Here is a 20,081-nt window from a genome sequence, read left to right as displayed (position 1 = left end):
TCTATCAATTTGTTTGAATTAGTAATGTAATTAAATTTGTTATAGATTTAGACTAACAATAAATATTACAAATATTTTTACCATTTGCTTTTGTTTAGCTCTGTTTCATGCTTTTAGCTTTATCAATTCGCTGTATAGGTATCTATTGTTAGCTTCAAATATTTAACGCGGCGACCTTTAAATGGGACTAATTCAGCCTATACCAACACATCAGTCAAGTACAATTTATTTCCCTTGTATGAGATACCAAGCAAAATAATTAATTACCAGTAGTTAATTAATTGGTATATTTTGTTTATTGATTCTAGTGTTGTCTCTCTGTTAATTTGACATTATTAGAGCATTCTTTCCATATAATCATAATGTGGGCCAGACAGTAACATTTATTATCACGGAATAGTGTGTTTCTATGTCTTGGTCTTTTCAGAAGTGCAATCCAAAGTATGTCCGACCATCTTTGTTCAGTTCAATAAATAACAAAGTTCATCTTTAAAAAAATTAAAAGGATTTTAATTCATTTCTCAAGTAGAAATCATTAAAAGCTTTAACATACACTTTGAAAATATGATGTATTTAATTTCAAATATTAGTTTCTCAAAAGTAGACTTAACGTGAAATTTGAAACTTATTAACTGATGGACACCGATATTAAGCTTATCTACACTATTTATAGGCTCCTAGACTTAAAACATTACAAAATCCTGCTATTAGAAACTAATTATCTCCTTTACATATTTCATCTACTACGTAGAAACCCGAAACTTCGAAATGCCATTATATCGATAAACTCGTCTGTTTACACTTCTCTTAGACCTTGACGCGTCTACAATGTCACAATATGTAAAGGCATAGTATCATATAATGTATGATTTGACAGAGTACCTTTGAGTTAAACAGATAAACATAACCACTCAATAGTTATTAAATAACTTTATAGGCACAGTCTTACAAAAATCATCTACGTTGGTAACACGGCTTCCATGATACAACATAAACTCTGAGTTTACAGAACTTTAAAGATTTTAAGATAAAAAAAAAATACTTTAAAAAAAAAGCTGATACTGATTTAAAGATAAGGTTGGCCTTGAGTGGTAGTTTTGCAGTAACCTGAGTATTCAGATCTGTTCTGAAACGTTTCCGCGTCGCCACTCGTCACTGTTGACCGCTCGTCTAGCACTGACCTGGGTTATCTTTGTCATCTGACAGGGCCGGCCTTAGGCCTATGCAACCTAAGCGGCCGCGGTGGGCCTGCACTTTCATATGCCTGGCGTTAATTCTAGGTGTAAATTATTAAATTAAACCATTATAACCGCGGCCTTCTGATTTTCCAGGAGCTCCTGGAAATCCGAAATTATTAAAATATCCCGAAATCTTGTTAAAAATAGACAAAACTGTCATTTTAAGGTGTCATTTAACATGGAAAACGCCAATCCTATCCGCGATAAAAAAAATTCAGCTTTCATTTTAATAAAATGTATTGCAAAGACGAATTTATTTTTTTATTCAAAATCTTAATTTTCCCTTTTTATCCTTATCTCTACCCAGACTGGGCCCCGCGCAATCCGTTTCGCATAGGATCCCATAATAGTTCGGGCCGGCCCTGTTATCTGATTAAACTCACACAACTACCCCTTCGCGAACAGGGTTCTAACAATATATATGAAGTTTCAAACAATTTTGAAAGTCAATAAAATCATACATTGTATTTAAATTTGAAGATGTTAATTACAGTTATAGGCTACATGGATACAATCTGAAATGAGAATTTTTAATGATGATAATAACTGTAACACGTGGCTTTATTTGAAAGAGCTAGAAACATCTAATTGTTCTTACAATGTTTGATTTTTGTCCCTTATGCACGTTTATCAAAATATACTACATTAAAAGACAAAAAAATGAAAACTTAATTATCAAAATTATCTATAATACTTACAACGTGTAACAATAATTCACGAATACAACCTAATATAGTCAAATGCTCAGAATACGAAATTTTTCACAATATTAATTTATTATACCGTGATGGATAAAAATGATTTCAGAACTCTTATGTTTCTTTTCATGGCAAAAAGAAAGCATGAATATATATTTTGTAATTTGTGTAATTTCACGTGACTATACATGGAATTTAAAGTTCCTTTTTTTTAACTGATGGAATATCTAAAAAAAATATATCACGTGATATTTTTTAAAGGTTAACTTGTTAAACGTAAAAATAATAATTGTTACAACGGATATTTAAGGAAACAAAAAATGTATATAGTATATTTATGTTTTTACGCTCTTGTGGTGAAATAGTTACTTTTTGTTTATGTTGTGAGAATGTGTTCACAACATTGATTTAGTGTGCTACTGTCCAAGACTCTTTCGTCAGTTCATGTGTCGTTCTAGTTTAATAAAGCCTTGTTTTAGGTTACTCTTCAGTGTTCCTTTATTTCTTATTACAATTTATTAAACTAGAAATGTTCAATTCTATAGATCTATGTGTCTCGTGGATCTTATTTGGATTTTCGTTCAACACTATTCTCAGTCTGTAAGTAAAAAAAGTTATACAAATGGAGCGTCTATTTAAGCCAAAAACGCAAGACATAGAGTCTAACTCGCCATCGGCTGCCGAGAAGTGGCTGCACTGGCTCAGAATATTTAAGAATTTCATTTCCTCATTCTCTCACTGCGAGATTGTCAAAAAGAAATTACTTGAAAACTACGTTTCTTCGAGCGTATTTCAGTACATAAGTGAGTGTACCACGTTCGAAGAATCAATCAAAGTTCTACAAAATGTCTACGTGAAGCCTAAAAACGAAATTTTTGCACGGCACATAATAACTCTATGTCGACAAGAGAACGGACAAACCGTTGACTCCTTCCTACTTAAGCTTAAAAGTATGGCCAAAGACTGTGACTTCAAAGCTGTCACCGCTGAAGAACACAGAGACATCTTCATAAGAGACGCCTTCATTACTGGACTGGCTTCAAACAGCATAAGGCTGCGACTCTTAGAGAAATCTACTCTAAATCTACAGTGCGCCTATGAAGAGGCAAGACAACTTGAATTCGCCCATAACCATGCCATGGCGTATAACATCTATTCTGAACCTCCCTCCCCATCCCCATCCACAACAACAAGTGAACCTTCGTTCTTCGCTCAGGGTGAGGATAATGAATATCCTCCAGAAGCTCAAAACACGGAAGTACCAGTCAACACCCCTACGGTGATACAAGAAAGGAAAGAACCCCTGGAAGGTTCTGAGGACCTCTGAGCGCTTCCTCATGAAAATACACAGAACCATCATACCCCACTTGACGCTCAGGAACTCACTCGTGACTCGCAAACTGTAGAACAGGATAGTCAACCCCGTTACAACTTAAGAGAGAGAAGAACCAGACCGAACTATAGAGTCTAGAGTTGTTTCTCTATTGCACTACTTATACTGACTACATAAACTGGCATTGTTTATCTCTAGCTACTGATACTAGAGTTTATGTTTACTTACTACACTATTTGTTATTGCTTAAAACAGAAACTAGTAATTGTTTATCTATCATGCTACTAATTTTGGTTTTATGTTTACTTGTGTCGCTATTCACTATTGTTTACATAAGAACTAATAATTGTTGGCACAATTTATTGATCTACTGTGGTACTAGTACTCTAATTTATTTATACTACGGCCTACTATATTACTTTACTTGCTATTTTAATTCTAGGCGGGGTGAATGTGGTGAAATAGTTACTATTTGTTTATGTTTGTGTAACGTCGTGAGAATGTGTTCACAACATTGATTTAGTGTGCTACTGTCCAAGTCTCTTTCGTCAGTTCATGTGTCGTTCTAGTTTAATAAAGCCTTGTTTTAGGTTACAGTGTTTCTTTTATTTCTTATTGCGTATGAAGTATAACTAACTAGTCACTGCTATAATTAAGTCCAGATGTTAAACTTCCAGAGTGAGCATGCCGCCCATATCCCACCAAGTGGACAGCGGCTCCTGTACTTCCTGGACATGTGCATGTTAAGTAGGTAAACCTGTGTGAACCGTCACTCATTCTAATTTTATCTTTCCATTGACCAATACTAATTTGTTTATAACACCCATGAGGGTGTGACACTATAAACATCAACTTGCAATCGTCTCTAGATTCTAAGTACATTTCAAAATTTTTCTTTATAAGATCGTAGTAATGTTGTACACCTTTTGAAAGATCAGCAGCAAGTTTCTGGTCGCATGTCACGCAGTAAAACCAACTAACGTCACGATTTATATATTTATAAAAATCTGTGGTCACAACCTTGACATTGACCTCTGAGCTCTCTTTGTTGTCATAGAACAAAGTTAAAGTCGCGCTGTTTGCCTCCGTGGCACCGAAAACTAAATTGGCCGCTGTTCCCACTCGAATCTTCCACCAGTCTGTGCTCGGATTGCCTGATTGTTGACATGTATCACACGGGCATGCTCCTTCCGTTGACTTGATGACCTCGTTGATCATCCCACTCCCGCCCCTCAAATGTTTACTTCCTCTCAGATGTCTACAAAAATATGGAACCGTTGTGTTCGGCCAAAACATTGGCCTGTGTGGGCTGGTCCGCGTGACGTTAACTCTAACTGTCAGCTCAACCACGGCTTTGATCAACTCAAACAAATCTTTGTTTCGGTGACCTTTGGGTAGATGTATCATTTTAAATGTATCAACTGGTATGAAGTCTTTATGACCTGGATTTTTAGTGCAGCTGGTGAAATGTTTATATAGGTCAGCTTCTATGTTGCCTGACACTTGTTGCTCGTGATGACCTGTTGAAGACAGAAACTTTCAACATTATTTTTAGACAGCGCATCTTTTATGCTATTGCTTGCTCGGTACGCTATTGTGGAATCTCTTCTCTAGGCATGTGATGGGGTATTTGGAAGAAGTTTTCTTTCAGCAAACACAACTCGAGTCGGGATTGGAACTCAAGCTCACTTAATAGGTAACCAAAGGTTGTTTTTTTTCGCACATTCCATTAATTCATTGGGGGCGAGGTGGCTGAGTAATAAAGAGCTTGGCTTCCTAACTGGGGATCTTTGGTACAGATGAACGCTGGTGAGGACTTGGATGTTTGATTTTGGGATCTTTTGGGCGCCTCTGAGTTCACCCAGCTCTAATGGGTACCTAATACAAGTTGGAAAAAGGCGGTTGGTCGTTGTCCTGGCCACATGGCACCAACGTTAAGCGTGGGCAACAGAAACATTAGACATTTACATCCTTTGGCCTATAGATCACAAGGTCTGAAAAGGGAACTTTACTTTTACATTTTACTAAATAATTAATTAACTTCTTAATACAAATAACGTATTACCTACAGATGATGGACGGGATATGATACTTAATATAATAAATCACTTGACTATGTATTAAGACGGGCTCAAGTTTGAACTCTTGCTTGAGCTGAGTTGTGCTTATTGAACGCTTCTTCCTTTATCTGTCCATTGGATCAGAGCGCACTCAGAACGCTTCTACATTATAGATTCTTTATATCTAACTCTGATTTAAAAACAGATATTAAAGTAGCATTTAGATATATTGAAAACTATAAAGAATTCTTGAAGAAATAGTTAGTCAGAAATCGTTTTTCTACCTATAATATGAGGACAGTGTCTCACACATTGAACATCGGACAGCCCTGTTACTTTACATACAAATTCTGAAATAGAAAATATACACATCCGACATTGTTCTTCACACATTACAAAAACTGTTTTTTTTAGGTCAATCTCAATAAGTCAACTTTGTAAATAATTAGTTCCAATATTTTATACCTAAATATATGCACTACATTATATATATATATATATATATATATATATATATATATATATATATATATATATATATGTGTGTGTGTGCGTGTGTGTGTGTGAGTGTGTATTAAAACATAAGTTATTATATTCAAAATGTATTTTGCAATAGTTTTCAATAATTGAAATAAACGGAACCGGGGTGGAAGCAGATGTCAACAACTGCTCTAACCATTTTCCTAGAAATGTTGACAGCTTATGTATATCTTTGAGAAACAAAAAATTAGCTGATTGACCACATACGGAAACTCTGGTTTAACCGTTATGTTTTATAGGAATATAATAATGTGAAAATTAAATGAGGTCTGGTGTACAAAACATTTTTATCTTGAACACACATGTCAGAGGGTATTCCCGAAGCTATTCATAATTATAGAGTAAAATTAATTGACGTTCATTTTGTACACTCGTCTGGGTCTATTGGTTTATTAGTTTTATACATCCGATTAATCAGAACTATTTTTTTTTTGGGAGGGGGATTAGGTTGAGGGTAAAAAAAAATATTTTTTTATTTTCTATCTTTCATGAGTTATTTAGAGCAAAATAATAGTTCTTACAAAGTTTGCTCAAATGTATAAAGTAGGAATTATATTTTTCCCTTCTACTAGTGTTAAATTTACTTTACTATAATAGGTGTTACAGATGCAATGGTTTAAGGCATTGTTTATGAAATCTCTAGTTATGTTGGTCCATTATTGTTAGTTTGATACAGCACGGTGATTGTTTGACTAACCTGAGGGCTCTTGTAGTCTTGTACTTTTTTTTACTTGTTGTGTGTTACGAGCTAATGAATGAAAAAAAATGAAATTAAATTTGAGTAATAATACAACTGCGAGAGATTAAGTCTTTATGTTGTTTGTAAAATGTCAGTGTACATTTAAATTGAAATGCTTATGAGGTTAGATTCCATTTGAAAAAAAAAGAAAAATAAAGCTTTGTACTTACATTGGTTTTTATTCACTGCACTGAGAGGATTCTTCGGAACATTTCTAGTATCAACTCCTTCAGCTAAATAATTTAAGTATTAAAGTTAATACATAATAATAATAATAAGAAGAAGAATAACAATGTTACAAAGATAGTTAGTGTGGAAACACGAACTCAAAATCGGCCTCTGAAGTGGTCCGCTCAGGCAGGTAAAATTGCAGGTTTCAATATTTTCAGAAAAAAATATCAGAAACTATGAACTACAAACTATCAACAACTACAGCCCTATCTCCGTCGATACAAAAAGAAGAGACGTGCTCATGTCGAAGGTGTTGTTGATATTGTTGTACTGTTATGTCGACTAACGACTTGATACCACAGGATACGGAGATTTATTAACGTTATTTTTATTACATTGTTAATAATCATATGTATTCAATGAACTGATAGTTATGAAGGACATATCCTGGGTGTCACTAACAAAGTCCACATCACGAATGAAGAAATTAGAAACAGGATTAATACAGCGATTGGACCCCACGATGACCTGCTAACCATTGTCAACAAACCCAAACTCTAGAGCCACATCACAAAGTACTCAGGGCTCATTCATTCAGGGAACAGTACCAGGAAGAAGACAAAGAGGAAGACAGAGAAAGCGATGGAAAGAGAGCATCAAAGAATGGACAGGCCTGTCAGGGAATGAAATTCTACCAAGGGCAGAGAGAAATGGAGAAAGACGGTTGACGGATCTTAAGTGGTACCCCAACGTTCCAACAGACCAAGAGATAGATGAAGTTGTAGGTGAAGCTAAATGGTGTAACACAAAAGGACTAAACATTGTGTATTTTATGGTGCCGTGCAAGTCACGTTTATAATATGGTACACTACTTTTTAATTGTTGTTTTAAATTATGTTCCACTTAATTGTATACTAAAAAGATTGTTTCTCTTTAAAAAACAAAGTAAACATGTTCTTTTGTAATCGTAGTAATTAGTATGACAGAAAATATTCAATTCAGCAATAAAATTTAAAATAATTTTTTTTTGACAAAGAATCTAAAGCAGATTTTAAACATTGATTTAAATGGTCATCTCCCTTACTAAATAGTCTGCATTGTTGATTTTAATAATTAGATTATTCGCTTTCAGAAAAGAAAAAAGTAGCCGTTGCATCAGAACTTTGAAAGGTCTAAAACATCATGATGTCGAGTTTTTCTATATCTTTTCTGGATTACGAGATCTATACGGGACGAACAGACGGACAGACATTCCCCACAAACCTAATAGCGACTATTCCCCTTTCGGGAGCCGCTAATAAAATTTATATAGCTAAACCATTTGATAAGCTGTTTATCTTGATTCTTTTACAGATATGGCCTAATACCGTCTATATTTAAATACCATTAAAATATTTTATATGCTTAATTTACATAATTATGCTAGTCTAGACAATATGTTATTGATATAGTGGCTGCCTCTTGTAATCTTGTTTAATACTGTGATCCATTTTAGTTATTGGAAACAAACATTTTGAAAATGTGCTGAAAATGTTTAAACAAATCAAATAATACTTAGTTTTTAGAGTTTATAAAATTTACCAATACAATCACACTTGTGTTTGAATTTGTCCATCTGGAAACTAAAATCCTCTTGATTTTGTAAAATAGTTTCTACTTTTGCTTTTAAATCATCTTGTTGTTTGACAATAGTATCGGTCTTGCTACTGACATACTCCAGCTAAGAACAGAAAGAATATATATATATATATATATATATATAGGCCCCTTTATGTGTGTGTGTGTGTGACCGGAAAAGTGCGAAAGCTGGCATTCTTTAGAATGCCTAGGCATTCATGAAAAGTCCTGGCAAAGTGAGAACTGATTTTTCCGTTTCGTACTTTCCTACACATTGTATAGTATGCCTACAACTGCTTCAGGCAAAGTGTGGAGTATGTTTAAATACGACTGTCTTAAGTGTGCATGTTTTGTACGGCATAATTGTACTTGGTAAAAAGTTGTCTCAAAAAGATGTGTCATATTGTGTTGTATGAATGAAAGAAAATAGGTTTACTTTGTAATCAAGGCTAAAACGATTTACCAAGAAGGAATCACTTGACTAGATATTGATGAAGCTGATATAACCTTTTGTTGTGGTGACCATAGAAAACACATGTACATTTTTCGTGTTAAACAAGGCTTCCATGTAATTAATGTTTATATGAAATATTGACATATATTTAGCCATTGAAAAAAGTGCTTATACGTGTATTGTTTTAACAATGACTTTGTCTTATTGCTTTTTTTCTGTCCTCCCCTTAAAATGCTTTATCGTTTTTATTGTCCTCCAATGGGTTTGGACGTATCTGGTAAACTTCAATGGGTCTCACGTTTTGTCTTTTTTTTTTTGTCTAAAGACGCCCTGCTTTCTATAAAATGCCTGCATTTCGCACTTCGCCGGTAACATATGTATAGGAAATTTTTATTTATTTATTTATTTATATTTAAATCTATAATTTGTTTTATAACCTTGCAAAAACTCTATATCCTAAGCATGTTTTGTGATTTTACCCTCCCCTTACCTTATGTACATTTAGAAAAATAAAAACCAGGCATTCTTTAGTGATAACTCTTAATAACGTAATCTACTTATAAACAATTAAAGGTTCACCATTCTATCCTTCATTGCTTCCTGTTTCTTGTAATCATTAACATCTTTGGAAATAGCATCACATTTCGTGTGTAGTAGTGCGGTCAAACTACGATCGTCATGCAGTTCTTTCATAATGTCTGCTCTAAATTCCAGAACATTTCCGTCTAATGTGTGTATATCATTGGACACCGTAGACTGGGCTGTAAGCAGCTTTAGTAGCTTATCAATCTGTTTATCTTTTACTGTCACTTCACATTGTAATTTGTCCAAATTTTCATTTAATCTTTTTATTTGTGACTCTAAAAAAATGTAAAGATCTACATTTAATCACCTGCTCTATATTAGAGTCATTTAATACAGCTTTTAATCTATACCTTAAGTATATGTTATCCTTACATTCTAGTCTAAACCTAAGAGTTGCTTAAGTAAAATACTTGAACCTAAATGTTTTTCACTTGCCGTCACAATCAGGATCAGGATGAGAAACTTTGAAACAGATAGTCTTGTTACCATTATGAAATTGTTCTGAAATTTAAAATTAATTATTTTATTTAATTATGGGACTAGTTTACTACTCGTAGTAAATAAGCACATTTTTAGGCACACTTAATTACTTTGTTTTCAATTTATCTCCAACAGTTTTCTTTTTATCAAGTTTTGAACAGGTACAGAAGACTATCTTGGTACTTGGTATTAAAAATAAGTATTAAAAACCTTTTCGGAATGTGGCGTTTATCCGCAATTGCAAATGACAAAACGTAAATGGCTTTCTTTCAATATATTTATGTAAATATCCATCTCTATATATAAATAAGTAGAAAGAAAGACAGTCTATAGGCAGATAGGAGGATAGCTCCTTTTTTTTAAACAATTGTTGCAAATAATAACTTATTGAATTGAATGAAACATAAAATAATGAGCCATTAATATTTTTGGGTTTGTAACCTAAGATGCAACTTTAGTTTTCCAATGTGTGACACATAATTAAATTCAAAATTTGAACGGTTTGCTTTCAGACACCAAAAGGTAGCCGTTTGGGCTAGAACTGTGCAAGCTGCAAAATATCACTTGTCCTGATTTTGAGATCTAAATGAGACGTAGGGAAGGACGAACAGACATATTACACAGAACTGATCGTGGATTTTTTCCTTTCGAAGTCTGTAAAATCAACTTACCTGTCATAGTAAAACAACACTGGAGTACTTCTGATGTTTGGTCAGTAATAAACTGTTTTATTTCTTGGTAGGTTGATGTTTCTTTTTCTTCGATCCATGAGTCACCTTTTGTTTTGATCTAAATTTAAAAATTTAAACCATAAAATTATCTTAAGAAATATCTAAAATTTATAAGGATTATAAAAAAAAAGTGTCTTTTGTGTGAGTGTGTTCAAGGTCGTTGATTGAAATTTACTTCTTACTGTCCTTCGCTTAGCGAAGGAAAGCGCTCGCAAGGTGGTCAAAGAAAGCGCTTCAGGGACACCATCAAAGCTTCTCTGAAGGCGTTCAGCATAGACTTAGACAACTTGGAGAGAGAGGCACATGACAGAGCGTCATGGCGTCACACTGTGGAAACTGGCGCACAGGTTGCTGAGGAAAAGAGAACCACGCTTGCAGAAGAAAAACGTCAGAGAAGAAAAGCAAGGCCCACGACACTAGCTCCAGCTGGAATAACCTGCCCAGTGTGCGGCCAAACATTTTGGGCTCACATAGGTCTCAACAGCCACATGAGGAGGCATAAAACCCTAGTGAAAAGCCCTCAGCTCCCTGGATGACAAAGTGGTCATCATCGAACCACGATGGACGAACTATAATAATTATAATAACTTCTTACTGTAGATAGAAAATATAGCTTTAAGATCACAGTCAACGGTCCCAAAATCTATTAGATCATTGGGGTACTACTTAGGATCTACATGATCTGTCAACTGTCTCTCTCCATTCGACTCTTTTTGTTGACAGGATTAGATAATCATTAATTCATTAATTTGTCGGCCCGTCAGTCTTTCTGTTGTATTACCGTCGCTTCTTTTATCTACCTATATTTCTTTTCCCTTTACTTTTATCTACCTATATTTCTTTTCTCTGCTACTTTTATCTACCTATATTTCTTTTCTCTGCTACTTTTATCTACTTATATTTTTTTTATTCTGCTACTTTTATCTACCTATATTTCTTTTCTCTGCTACTTTTATCTACCTATATTTATTTTCCCTGCTACTTTTATCTACCTATATTTCTTTTCCCTGCTACTCTTCCATGCAGAATGTTTTAGTGAGTTTTAATGATCTTGTAATAGGGCACCATAGTCTTAGCTTGCAATCTAAATGTAATCATGCAAGGATATACGAGAATATTGTCATAACCTAGGAGCTCACCTAATTTTGAGTACTAAGAGGTATGTCTTTGTCTTTGCTATCAGATTCAAGCTTCACAAGGGTTAACATGGACTGTGCAATGGTGGCCAGTAATTTAGGTCTTATTCTTTCGTTCAAATCAATAGCTCCGAGTCATTTTAAACTTTCGACACTTAGTATATTTTTTTTACCTACGATACTGCTATTCAGAGGAAAGTTATGTTGGTCTTAATGTGTGTGTGTTTTGTGTTTTGTAAGGATTGATTTGCGTGTCATCAATAGACTAGCTGGTCACTAGCTAGATCTTCCTTAAAGATAAATGATAAAAATAGGAAATAGTGGGCGTTCCTATAAATTGTGTCTGAATAGGAGGGACTAGTCTTGGTCTTTTAAACTGTACAAATCTATGCAATGTATCTCTCTACTCTCTTCTTGCATTTTTTTAAAATTCAAAATGAATTTAATGTACACATATTTTTATAAATGTGTAAAACAAATATTTATACGTTTAATAAAAAAATGTTTTAAAGAGCTGTTAAAAGTTTGTGCCATTCCCATAATGCTTGGCTTGAGGGGACACAAAATGTGAAAATAAAGTAAAAATATTTTTAATAATCATTGCGTTTAAAAAAGAGAAAATAAAAGTGCTTCTTGCTCTGAGATTATGATTAAAGTAAAAAGGATTCGCACCATACGTCCAATTTATTTTTTTGCTCTAAAGACCATCCTTTTCCGGAAGCAAGATTGTGCCTAGACGTTTAGGGACAAGTAAAGTCGGTGGGTGACCATACATTTTTTTCTGTGTCTTGTCCTGTTGTAATGCGCTCCACAGCTCTGTGCTGGTCATTTGCTTTTTACAAAGCTTATATCAACTCAATCTGTCTGGTAAAATCTTTGTACACGTTATTTCTCTGATATTCATTCTCGAATCTATCTGCAAATTTTGCACCATTTTTTGTTTTACTGGACAACACAAGAATCATTTTTTTTTTAAAGAAACAATTAGTTAATTAACAATTGGTAAATAATTATTCTGTTTGGTATCTCGAACAAGGGAAAGACATAATACTTCACTGAAGTGGATGTATAAAGTGAGGTATAAAGTGAATTAGTCTCTATTAGAGGTCGTAAAAGATAGTTCATGTATTTTTAAGTAAGTTTGAAACAAACAATTTTTTACTTTACAACCTTCTCTAGTCCTAAGCACCTCACTAGCAGAGTGGTTAGTTATGTCGGCTTGAGGAGGCTTGAGCCATGAGCTCGAATTTGAGTCGCCCCCCCCCCTTTTATATAATTCTGTAAAAAAAACAATTACGGTTTAATTCCCCCATATACCCCCTTCTTTTCTTCCTAACTGGTCCAGATAAGTGATAGGATTACAGCGTAGTGAGAAAGCTAAATATCACTAAACAAAAACAATTGGTAAAATCAATTACAAATTTACTTACATGACTCATCCAAACTAATTGATACAATTACACTTCGTATAAGTTGTTTTTTTTTTAAAGTATTTTTTATCTTTTTTCTTGTTATTGGTTAGTATAGCTATGGTTTAGTCTCTCGATCGTGACATTATGTTTAAAATTATAAAGCTTACCTTATAATTCGTGACGATTTACCGGGTCAATTATAAGGCAGTAATAAGAGTATTGTTAACTAGTAATTTATAGAATGTAAAAGAATAGACTCTTACCTAAAACAAAACAAAAAATTAATTAGAAATGAAAGTAAAAATATGCAGCTTACCAATTCAATAGCTACAATCATATTTTGTAACTTGTTCTTTACTGTTTCTAGATTGTACAGATTGGTTAAAATATCAAGCAATTGTTTGTAGGGTCTCATCTAAAAAAATCAAAAATAATTTTATTATGAAGTGTAAACTTCTATACATCAAATACCTATAACCTTTTGGTTTATCAGGAAACATTAAATATTTTTTAAATCTTATTTCCCAAAGGAAAGTGTTCCAGTTGGAGACCCTGCGGTGATGTAATAGTCATCTGTTACTATGGCCTACGGAGGCGCGGTGGCTGAGCGATAAAGCGCTTGGCTTCTGATCCGGGAGTCCCGGGTTCGAATCCTGGTGAAGACCGAGATTTTTATTTCGGGATCCTTGGGCGCCTCTAAGTCCACCCAGATCTAATGGGTACCTGACATTAGTTTGGGGAAAATAAAGGCGGTTGGTCGTTGTGCTGGCCACATGATACCATTGTTAACCGTAGGCCACAGAATCAGATGACATTTACATCATCTGCCCTATAGACCACAAGGTCTAAAAGGGGAACTTTACTTTTTTTTACTATGGCCTACGGTTAACGAGGGTGTCATGTGGCCAGCACAACGACCACCCGCCTTTACTTGTTCCCAACCATTGTCAAGGCTCCCTAAAAAAATCGAAATTCAAAACCCAGATTTCACCGGGATTTGATTCCTGGACCTTTAGTTCGAAAGTCAAGCACTTTATCACTCAGCCACTACGCTTCGTCTGACGGAACCTGGGAAACGTAAATTAACATAGAAACTGTCTAAAAGATTGATATTTAACCCAACAAAAATGGTAGTAACTGAACTGTATTTGTAATCCAACTATTTCTTGCTTGTCGGTGTAGCGCGTACTCGTCTCAATGTTTTCTGTTTTGATAATAAATTCCTGTGGATTTCTTGTTCTCACATAAACACAACACATTTAGGAATGAATCATTCGTAGAACAAAGTCAAGAACATAAATTCTTAGAGTTTAACGAATCAACTCAACAAGAATGAGTGAATCGAACCAATTGTATCGACTCTTTTATAAACGCTGGTCTTAACTAGAGACATCTCGAATAGCAACGTTCGGTCTATTTCTACTCTCACATCATCATCAAACTTTACCGAACAGGTCAAGAACTTATCAAGACGGAGCTCAGTAAGTCTGTGGCAGTCAATAAGATTATAAGAATATAAGACAATGTTTCCTCATTCCCCCTTCCCACCCGTTTAGCATAAAAAAAATGTTGAATATGAACCAACGGAATAGTGGCATGTCCTGCGCTGTGCTATAGTAGCTGGTTCAGGCCAGGGAGAGTCCCAACCGCGAGTAGGCGCCTTGAGCCTACAATATGTCTGTTAACAGCACTCTATAAATTACAATGATTAAGATTGTTATTTATAGAGCTTTACACAAACTCAGTTTCAAACATTGATTTTGATTGTCAGACCTATTACTCCAAATAATTGTTTCCATTGTTTCTGTGTAAGCTACGTGTTTATGTTTAATTACAAAGCTTATAAGCACTATTTGTCTGGTACAATGTTTGAACACGTCATTTCTCCCACTTTCCGTTCTCGGATCAAGTTGAAACATTCCAACAATTTGTAATAACAAAACACTTATTAATACAAAAAAAAAATATTAAACAGTGGTAATTGGTTCATTTTGTTTGACATCGAAGGCTCTAAATGTGGAGTCATTATCATTTTATAAGCTTTCTTTTTTTAAACTATGTCTTATATTTTGATTGTTATTTTAATTTTAGCTTATTTGTTTACACCTCCCGCTATATTTGATCAATAGAATTTTGTTTCAATTAGACTATATTTTATACAAGTTCAATGTGCTTTATAAATTACCTCAGCCGTGACCCAATGAACAAAAAGAAGAGTATATTCAAATAAGATTGAAAGATGTCAAAGTGTGAGTTATTTTTGTTTAAGCTTTGGTGGAAACAACCTACCTTCTAAATCTTTTAGTTAGAAACAGTCCTGTACTGAAGAGTTGCTCCTATTACAGTAAGGAAGTTTATGTTTATTTAGTCTATATTAAACGCAAGGATTTTCTCTAAACATATTAAATGTATTTTTAATTATTTAAGCAAATAATAGCAATTGAGAGAGCATAGCAGCACTATACAGAAGTAATGAACAATAATACTATTAATAATACTAGGCCTAAGAGTAATGTGTGTTAATTTGCTGTTCTTTCAATATGTTCATGATAACGGTTACATGTGTCGAAATAAAAAAAACTTCATACACATCCAGATGTCGGTATCATTTTTCCACTCACTGGTATCTCAGATAACTAAATAAACAATCTAAACAGGATCAGTAAATAGCACTAACGTAACAGTGGTGAAGCAACTTACTTTTTCTCGGAAATGTTGTCTTTTTCTTAGAAAATGGTAATATTATTTTGTTTTTCTTGTATGCAATCAGGGTTTGATTTGTAACCAAAATTCGAAATTAAAATACTTTCTTTCAAATTGAGCCGAAAACTTAGTTTAACTTAGCTCTACTTGATAGGCTGAACATTAAACAAGCTAAAGGGATGTAGTCGTGATAAGGCTTTTTGTCCATGATTCAGGTGTTACGAAGAGGGCGGAAATGTTGTTAGATTTGTAGAATAGACCTTGGCCTACATATGAGACATAGTCGATATTTACCATTTGCACCTTTCTTTCTAGAAAGCATTTTTTACTAAGCTGTCAGACTGTCTGTCTGTCTGACTGTCTGGCAAAAAGTTTATGGAGGCTTATTCCCCCACACCTAATCTCGGATCAAGTTAAAATTTTACACATTTATTCCATTAACTATTATTAGGCTTAATATCGAACAAGGGAAAGAAATTGTACTTGACAGATACGGTGGTATTAGTTGAATTACTTCCCCTGAGAAGGCTTTAGCGTTCGAGCTTGTATTAAAGTCGTACAACTTATTGGAACTCGGTTGTATTTGAAGCTTATGTAGAAGTAAATATTGATTTAGATTTTTTACAGTTAGCCCCAACTGAGACACTGGTGATCCTGGATTTCTTGAACAGGGATGCATTCTGGAAGTTCGCTTTCTCATTGGGAGACTGGATATTGTGTTTGATATTAGCAGCTTGTGTTGAGCACAGGTCTAGAGTAATAATAGTCCGTTGCTGTTGCACTGACCTATCCATCAGCGGCGATAGTGTACTTAATTAGTCCCCCAAAAAAAGTTTTAAATAATAAGATTTTTTGTTAGTGCCCCCTTCAGGATGAAAAACGCTTAGTTTTGTGTGTTTCGTCTGTTGGTGTGTCTGTCCGTTGCGTTTTGTTCGCAAGAAAAAAGAACGAAAAGAAATTTAGAATTTGATTTCGACTATTTTTCTTCCAAAACATTGCAAAAAAAATTACTATCTATAATGGGTTATTCCAGATTTATTTTAATGCAAATTAATGCCAATGAATGTTTGATAGTGCTCTTGTAACTTATTTTACATTTAATTTTCTTGCTTAAACGACGCGAAAACTCTATATAAACAAGATTAGAAAGAGAGTTTGAGTTATCTCACAAACTCAGAGACGACCCTAATCAAAGTGATCACCTAAGATTAGCATGGAACCCTCCAGATACAGTGTCTGTGGCACCTAGTGCAGTAGCTCAGGCTCCCTCCCCATCAATATGTTTCAATGAACACTATTGCTAGCTAGTTCTTTTCACTGAACTAATACAGTGAGCTGATTACCTACTTTTATTGATTTTTACTCAAATGCAAAATCCCAATGTTAATTACATTTATTCAAATGTTATTGCACATTTTACAATAATGTTTAATTAAAATTATAAACAGACTTTACAACATATGAAAAGGTTTCTTTTGTTATACTTTAAATGGTATAACGTTGTGCTGTATCATTTACACTTAAACTACCATCTAGATGTGTTAAGGCTTATTTGGGCATATATCTTGAGATTTTTTTTTTCAATGTGTCTGCTTTTGCCGAGTTATAATTGTCATCCCCAAAATGGTATCGACCTATGCGGACTACACCCTCGCCCCCCCCCCCCCAAAGACGCCACTGCTCCAAGATACCTACTTCTTCCCAACAATTTCGAATAATATATTGGAGAAGACGTAGTAAGAAAAAAAAGGGGCCTGCCCAACTTTAACAGCATAGGCTAATACACTATTAACTACAAATAGGCCTACTAATCCTGATCATAACCGCTCTAGACACTATTTAGACCTACTTAACAGGTCTAGTCTAGATCCAGAATATAGAATATATATAGAATCTAGATCTAGACAAGATCTAGATTTCTTGACTAGTTCTAGATATGATATAGATCTAGTTTAGATCTGGATTTATACTCTTGAAGATTTAGATCTATCTAGATGTCGATCTAGAATCTAGATCTCGATCTAGAATCTAGACTAGGTCTAGAAAATGTTTGTAAAATGTTTTACATGTTTCGGATGTTCCTTCAGATTTGAAGATAGTTAACTTCCTTGTCCAAACCTCCCGCAGAACGACGGGGGATGGGAGCGGGCAGGGTTTGAACCCGGGACCAAATCCAAACGACAGTCCTGCGCGCAAACCGCATGACCAGGCAACCATCATAGACTAGGTTTAGGTCTATACTAAATAGACTTTTGATAAAGATCCAGAACTAAATATATAGCCTAATCTAGAATAGAATCTAGACTAGATCTATAAATCTATAAATAGAATCTAGATCTACTAGATATAGATCTAGGTCAATATTAAGCTCAGGATTAGTAGGCCTACTACTGGGTTATAGTTCATTTATGCTATTCGCATCAGATTCACTTCTTGATGTGATACTACTGCTTAGGCCTACATAATGAATAAATCTGCACCCCTAAGCTGTTAGAAGATAAACTATTTTCTTAATGGATTTTAAGTGTACATTTTGTTCAAATTGTTTAATACAATTAAGTCTGGCCTCTATTTATTGTAATATAGATTGTTGTCAAGTGTATAGTCTAATGAGGATGTGTGAAAACTGTGCGGTATAAAAGTAGTTCGTTTTTTTTTTTAAACTTACAATCGATCATCGTCAACTCTCTCGTGACATTTGTTTTAGTCTAAATAGGCATTGTGACGTACTTGAAAGGTTGTTTTTTTTTCTTTAACGCCATTCGGAATGTTTTCATTAATAAAATACTTTGACTTTTGGCTCAGTTAAATGATTTCATTAATAAAGTACATTGACTTTTGGCTCAGTTAAATGATTTCATTAATAAAGTACATTGACTTTTGGCTCAGTTAAATGATTTCATTAATAAAATACATTGACTTTTGGCTCAGTTAAATGATTTCATTAATAAAGTACATTGACTTTTGGCTCAGTTAAATGATTTCATTAATAAAGTACATTGACTTTTGGCTCAGTTAAATGATTTCATTAATAAAATACATTGACTTTTGGCTCAGTTAAATGATTTCATTAATAAAGTACATTGACTTTTGGCTCAGTTAAATGATTTCATTAATAAAGTACATTGACTTTTGGCTCAGTTAAATGATCTCATTAATAAAGTACATTGACTTTTGGCTCAGTTAAATGATTTCATTAATAAAGTACATTGACTTTTGGCTCAGTTAAATGATTTCATTAATAAAGTACATTGACTTTTGGCTCAGTTAAATGATTTCATTAATAAAGTACATTGACTTTTGGCTCAGTTAAATGATTTCTTTAAGAACCACGAGGACCGATGTTTTTCATTAATTGCTCGTATTTGACCTTGAGTATAGGATAATTTACAAGTACATTTATTAAAATCTCATTTGAATTATTAAATATCTAGGACTATGTATGTTGTTGTTATGTTTCAATGTTACTTTTTTTTCAAGCCAGGGGTTCTGAGGGGAGCGCTGTGAGCGAGGTTCCGGGCGAAAAAAAGTTTCGGAGGAGATTTAAATTCAAAATCCCCCATGGAATTTGTTGACTGTTGTTTGTATTATTTTTTTTTGTTTTAGGCCTATAGAAGAAAGGGATGTTAATCTCAAAACCCCATCGAGGGGATTTTAAACTCAAAACCCCTTTGGCTGCGTTGGCGCTAATGATGGTTTAACATTAAAATCTCACCCGAATAAACAAAATCAAAGCAAAAATCAACCATAAAATTTCACCCCCTCTCCCGTGAGGGGGATTTCATTTCGGATGGGGGGGGGAGGGAGGGTTAACCACACCCCCTCTGGCTACGCACATGCATTGTATGCAATCAACTTCAAATGTTCTGCACTTTTTGTACACCTATTTTTGCGTTGTAGATTGAAACTCGAATCGCTTCTTCTAGTCAACGAATCACTGAAACGTTTTTTTTGCAATAGAAACTGCATTGAAATTATTAATTGCATGTAGTCAAACAAAATGAAACATTGAACAGTAAATTAGCATTAAGAAAAGAAAATGGTAATATTCTTATGAACATTGGTTAATAATGCATTTTATTTCAATAGGATAGAAATATTTGACAAATTTGTTGTTCTATTATTGGAAACAAAAGGCCATTCCTTTAATATTTTGTGGATTGAGATAAAAGATAATAAAATTT

The 20,081-nt window shown here is 34.1% G+C and overlaps 1 protein-coding gene across 6 annotated transcripts; it reads right to left on the bottom strand.

The window, feature by feature from the left end:
- Nucleotides 1–488: 488 nt before the first annotated feature.
- On the bottom strand, nucleotides 489–16,084 carry LOC106069067 (uncharacterized). Of its 6 annotated transcripts, XM_056041484.1 has the most exons (11): nucleotides 15,783–15,853; nucleotides 15,484–15,530; nucleotides 13,511–13,609; nucleotides 10,587–10,704; nucleotides 9,871–9,936; nucleotides 9,430–9,710; nucleotides 8,361–8,499; nucleotides 6,779–6,841; nucleotides 6,567–6,617; nucleotides 5,614–5,679; nucleotides 489–4,789 (listed from the first exon to the last, which is right to left on the bottom strand). In XM_056041484.1, the coding sequence occupies exons 3-11, from the start codon at nucleotides 13,607–13,609 to the stop codon at nucleotides 3,906–3,908; spliced, it is 1,767 nt and encodes a 588-aa protein (XP_055897459.1). In that variant the 5' UTR covers nucleotides 15,484–15,530; nucleotides 15,783–15,853; the 3' UTR covers nucleotides 489–3,905. The 6 variants fall into 6 exon arrangements, with proteins under 6 accessions (XP_055897459.1, XP_055897460.1, XP_055897457.1 ...); XM_056041485.1 differs by lacking the exons at nucleotides 15,484–15,530; nucleotides 15,783–15,853 and adding an exon at nucleotides 15,895–16,084; XM_056041482.1 differs by lacking the exon at nucleotides 15,484–15,530 and having other exon boundaries at nucleotides 15,783–15,886.
- Between the last annotated feature and the right edge of the window lie 3,997 nt (nucleotides 16,085–20,081).

This window comes from Biomphalaria glabrata, chromosome 9 (genome assembly GCF_947242115.1).
Source record: "Biomphalaria glabrata chromosome 9, xgBioGlab47.1, whole genome shotgun sequence".
Lineage (NCBI taxonomy): Eukaryota > Metazoa > Mollusca > Gastropoda > Planorbidae > Biomphalaria > Biomphalaria glabrata.
This window is presented reverse-complemented; position numbering and strand designations above follow the sequence as displayed.